The 6,000-nt window shown below is 35.4% G+C and overlaps 1 protein-coding gene across 1 annotated transcript; it reads right to left on the bottom strand.

Moving 5' to 3' along the window:
* Positions 1 to 2,428: 2,428 nt before the first annotated feature.
* On the bottom strand, positions 2,429 to 4,481 carry LOC126688047 (uncharacterized). Its single transcript, XM_050382612.2, has one exon. The coding sequence runs from the start codon at positions 4,209 to 4,211 to the stop codon at positions 2,658 to 2,660; it is 1,554 nt and encodes a 517-aa protein (XP_050238569.1). The 5' UTR covers positions 4,212 to 4,481; the 3' UTR covers positions 2,429 to 2,657.
* Between the last annotated feature and the right edge of the window lie 1,519 nt (positions 4,482 to 6,000).

Here is a 6,000-nt window from a genome sequence, read left to right on the forward strand (position 1 = left end):
CGTCCGGTGGTGGAGGGGAAAAAAGAAGAAGAAGAAGGGAGAAAATGGAGGAATTTGGTGGAAGGGAAGAAGAAGGGAAAAAAAGGAGAAAAAGATCCTTAAATTTTTATTAAAAAATAAAAAAAATAAAGTTTTAAAATTATAAAAATATAATTGAGATTTAAAAGAAATTAAAAATTATTATAGGAGATAAATAAAATATTGAGGGTTTTTTTAAAAAAATTCCATTTTTTTCCAAAGAGTGTAGCACACTTGTTTAACTGAGAGTGGGGGAGGGGTTTTTTGACCGAAAAACGCAAGTTGCGGGTCTGTTTGATCCAAAAACGTCCAAAATGACTTTTTTGATATTTCGTGCCAAATTGAGGGGGTGAATTGACCCTTTATTCATTAATATATACTTATGAGATATTCATAAAAAATCTATATATTTATGAGATATTAACACGAATTGTAAGCCGTATTGAAAGTAAAGCCTTCTCTAAGTCCCATGTGATGAAAACCCGTAGTCATCTCTGGGGTACATGACCCGGCCTATGCTCACGTAAAATCATGTCATGTGATTTTCAGATTTAATTGAAGCTACATTTACTGATTCTTTTTTTACAGACGAACTGAACCATCGGACAATTTAGTCCGACGGTAGCTCACCCTGAGTTACTATCAGGAAAGATATGTTTTCTTATATAGTTTGGTCAGTTTAGCTTTAATTAGAGTCTTTTTATCCGTCAGTTTAGTTATAAGCATTGCTCGATCAAATATTTTGGTTTAGAAACTTCCAGTTCAGTTTTGAACAAACAGACCGAATGCTAACCCGTCGCTCTCATAATACCGGAGCCATTTCATGTGCCAAGTCTCAATGATAAACGTACGGGTTAATTACCCTAATACTCCTGAATTTAGAACTGAATTACTGTTTTTCTTTTTAAATTTTAGAAAATTGCTATTTTTCCGAGATTTTAATTTTCTTTGACTGAAACCCCTTGCAGAGACAAGAAAAATTACAATCTATCACTATCATCATCCATCAAGAAAAGAATAATAAACCATAATGCTTTTTCTTTCCCAAGCGAGCATCATTTCAAAAGCACACCAACAACATTATAGGCATGTAATCAGTAATATTCATAGCAAGGCTCAAAAAGTCAAATACCTGGTAAAAGAAAATGAAGATTCTGATACAAGATGCCTCTTTATGGCGTGCTTAAAGAATTACCTTGCAGAATAATCACTGTCCAATCTTACTTCTTACAAAAATCTAGCAGTTGATACTTACAGCAGAATTTTTAGCTTTTATTCTTTTTCCGAGTATGATCCCTACCTCGAGATAATTATATATGCTATAACTAAATAACCTAAAACCTAAAACAAAAGCAAAGAACCATCGAGAACCTCCATTATCGATATCTGCATACCCGACAACAAACCTCAACTAAGACAAACTCAGAAATCAACAGCAGATGAAGGGGACTTATGCGCCCAATACCAAAGACTATATCCTCATCAAGGTGTTAGAACAGATCAACGAAAAAGAGAGCATGACATCAAACAACGAAACCAGACAGAGAAAGCCCGTATGATCATAGTGCTGCAGTAACTTAAACCAGGAGCAGGAGAAATTGTAGTAGTAGATGCAGAAAGTTACAGCTATCACGTAAGGGCTGAAACAGCATAAGCAAAATAGGGGGACAAATGTAGTAGCAGACTAGCAGTAATCCACACAGAATTGCAGAATACTGAATCTAATGATAGGCAATCAAACTAACAATTACTGTCCAACATCAGAAAATTACAGCTTTCCTCGCATAACGAGAAGTGTATACAGTAACATATGTATCAGTAAGAATAAATCTGTTTCATCAATCTTTGATAAAAACATAGGCCGGGTTTCTTTGCAGCCAAGAAAATTCAAAGACCAAGCTGCTGTTCTAAATCCATCCTTATTTTACGATTCTCCTCTCATCTTAAGGTTATGCATCTAATTTATCACTACGTCTGTGAGAATGCAGATAAAAGCTACTTTAATATTAGGATTTTATCGATCAAATTTCCGAATCCTAATAGCTCACCAACCCTAATTCTTTGGACATCAAAGAAGAAACAATTGGCGGGAAAACAAGGCATTATGCCTTTGTTGTATTCCTAAACCACCTTCAGATATCCTCAAGATAAGAACTCTACCAAAAAAAAGAGCTTAAGCAGCGGATGTTCTTTCAACAAGCACTTAACCTATTCCATAACCTATCTGTGCTTGCTCAGAAAATAAAATATATCGGAAGCCAGGTGTATCACAATCAGTGTCGAATGGGTCGCCATCTTAAATAATCATTACAGCCGGCAAGAATACAGATACTCTATACAGAAAACAATAAGCAGCTAGGTAACATCAGAAGGAAAAAAAGAGATGTTCACAACTTCAAAGCAACACAAGTTCAAAATGGAAAACCATTTAAATAGTTAAAATCAGCTATACAATACAATTGTGCTCGTCATTCTCCTGAAAATATAATATGAAATACAAAGCCCAATCATATAACTGACATTGCAAGCTTGCCTTTAGAAAGCCGATCAAAATCCACTAAATATCAGTTGAATTACAAAGCTCCAAGTTTATGGCATTGTGAAATTACACTACTAATAATAATAAACGGACCTCAGTATCAAGCATCAGCTCCATCAGTTGTTTTTCCTGCAAAGGGATCATGATTGGGACCAACATCCTGCCCAATATGGCGCTGCACCAGCCTCTGCAAATCAGCCATAACTTTATGCTCACGTTTAGCCTTCTCTTCATAGTTAAACATAGCCAAAGCCCGCTTATCTTCAGCACTGTAAACTTGATTTTCTTTCCTAATACGAATGGCATTCATCCTTTGATGCCTACTGCCACTCATCACATACCCAAGACACTCGAACTTTTGAATCTCTTCAGCAGAAAGACCCACTTCTCCTCTCCGTGGAATACGCTTCCCTTGCTGCACATACTGCGCGATGGCATCACCTTCACCGGGTCTCAGTGCTCCACCATAACTAATATGGCCTTCAGCTCTAGGCAATGGCATTGGCCCAACTTCAGGTTCATTATCCAAAGCAGGCTTCTTTTGCGCCTCAAGTATCTCTTTAATGCCAAGTGCCTCGTCTTCATCAATTTCAGGTACATCCACCTCGTCTGCCTTCAATTTCCTCTTTGAATCACTTTCAAAACCCGAACCCTCCTCATCCAAAGACGAACCACCACTCTCAGTTTCAGACTTTCTCTTCTTCTTGCTGTGTTTGGATCCTGAACCCGAACCCCTCCGCTTCTTAGGCTTATCGTCAGATTCTTCACTCTCACTATCATCCGAGTCGCTATACCTACTCTTCTTCTTCCTCCTATCCCTTCTCCGCCTGCTCTTACTACTCTTCTTTACCCTGCTGGTGCTCTTCTTCCGCAACTTCCTGCGTTTTCTGTACTCTTCAGAATCCGATCCACTCGCACTCTCATCATCTGATTCACTACCACTATCCCTAGACAATCTCCTTCTCCTTCTCCTACGTTTAGAACTCGAACCCCTCTTCTTCTTTCTAGACCTAGAGTCGTCTGAATCCGATGCAGACTGTGAATCACTTTCCGAATTACTACTCTCCGAATCCCCAGAATCGGACTTCGATTTACCCTTGCCTTTCTCTTTCACAATCAAATTGCTCTTCCCAACATCCTCCTCCCCATGCTTCTCTAAAATTTCATCAGCTTTATCTTCAAAATCCTCATCCTCATCGTTTTCATTCCTCGGCGGACTAGGCGTAATACTCCAAATACAATACCTCTCAATATTCTTTCTCATCTTCTGCCTCTTCATCCTCCTCCTCTCCTCAAAACTCAACCCTTTCAACTCCTCATCAGATTCCGATTCCGAATCCCTTCCATTCCTATCAAGATACGCCCGCCCCCTGCCACCGAACTTTCTCGGAAGAGAATCTAGGGTTTTCTCAATCCGAGGGCTTGGGCTTCTCCTCCTTCTAGGGCTACGATAATCATCCGGTGAACTTGAACGGTAGTGTCTGCGATTTGTTTCACGGTGACGATCATCGTAATTGTGGTACGAGGGACTGCGGCGATCTCTACGGCGGTTGTAATCCGGAGAGGCGTTGCGATCGGGCGTATAACGGGAGTTACTGTGGTGAGGATGGTACCGTTTATCTGGGATTTCAATGATAGATGCTGGCCTACCCATTATTAGGGTTTTCGAATTTGTTGACGAAGTGGTGGAAAGTAATGATAATCTGTTACTATGTAATGCGAATGTAATAATTTTCGAATTCGAATCAGAAATTGAAATTGAAATTGTAAAATGATGCGAAGGTACAGCAAAACCCTAATTTTATAGCTGCTCAGCAGAACGGACGAACTCACTATTCAATCTTCTTCCTTCCGGAAAATGGAGGATAAAACCTATTACAGACATTCAAACAAACTCTCTATTAGTGTTATGTGAGCAAATTATTTTTGAAATGCAAATTATAGATTTGTTTTAATTTTTTACTCTTCTTATTTTTAAAAAGGCTTAATCACCAAAAAAATGTCAAACCTATACGGGATATTAAACTCTCTGGGTCACTGAGTTATTCCAATATTACAAAAAGAGTACTAAATTTCAAATCGTTAAAAACTAGTCATTAAGTTATTGAATTATTTCTCAAGGAAGTCACCGTCTTAAAAGAATGTCATTAAATTTATCGCAAATTACAAAACGGGTACTGAATTATACCATTTTGTTAAAAAATGATACTGAATTATACATCTTTTTGTAATTATGGCATGCCACGTAGGATAAAACGCAAAAAGTTTGGTATGTTTTTCCTCGAGTGACATCTCGTGAAATAATTTGATAATTTAGTGATCATTTTTTAACGATTTGAAATTTAGTACCCTTTCTGTAATATTAGAATAACTCAGTGACCTGGGGAGTTTAAAATCCAACCTATACGTTTTGTGTCAATTATACCAAATCTTTAAAAATCATCAGATTTAGCCAAACCTTATATGTTCTGTTTCTTTTTTAGCCATTTTTGAATCGAACCGGTTTTTTTGACACCGTGTCGTCCACGTCACCGTCAACTAAACAATTGGCTGGCATGGCAGCTGAAATATTTAAATAAGGTTTGGCTATAACTGACACAAAATGCATAAGTTTGGTATTTTTTGATGAATAAAATAAATTTTAAAATTTAATAATTAAATGATTAATTATATTGTATATATTTGAAAAATAATATTTTTATTTAACGCTAATTAAAATTAATTTTTTTTATTAAATTTAAATAATTCTAATAATTTTTTTTTACATATTTGATGGATATATAATTAATTTAAATTCTATTAAAAACAAAAAAATGTCATATTCATCTGAATTTTTTTAAAATTCCACTCGTCGGTTCTTTGATACCGCCGCCGTTTGAAACCCAATTGTTCGTCTTCCGACGAACAATCTGAGAGTAATATACACAACAAACATACGACAGTGTTCATAATTCAACTATACACACATAAACATAAAAATAATCACTGAATAGACTGCTTATTTAAAGGATTAGCGTAATTATTTTCTCATTTTTTTTTCTTTAAAAAGTGAAGCTCATTGTGCTGTAATCAATATATATCATGATGTTTATAAGCATATACGCATATGTCATTTTACTCGGCATAGCCAAAAACTTACCTTAATTTACACATAACTATTTTATTTATTACCTAAACCCAGTCATAACAAGATCTCAACAACATTAAAAATAATAAATCAAGTTCAAAATCATCATGAACGTTAAACCCTTTCACCAAATTTAATTCAACATTAATTCCTAAATAATACATTGATTCATTTTTTTAATTACATATTCATTAAAATATATTATAATATAAATTTATTAGATTTAATTAGGTTTAATAAAAAATTAAAATTAATTTTAATTAGTATTAAATAGGAAATATTAATTATTTTTAAATGTATATAAATTTCATAAATG

This window comes from Mercurialis annua, linkage group LG6 (assembly GCF_937616625.2).
Source record: "Mercurialis annua linkage group LG6, ddMerAnnu1.2, whole genome shotgun sequence".
Taxonomy (NCBI): Eukaryota; Viridiplantae; Streptophyta; class Magnoliopsida; order Malpighiales; family Euphorbiaceae; genus Mercurialis; species Mercurialis annua.

Excerpts from the sequence above, each read along its gene's own strand:
- LOC126688047 (XM_050382612.2), bottom strand. The coding sequence starts at position 4,211 with ATGGGTAGGCCAGCATCTATCATTGAAATCCCAGATAAACGGTACCAT.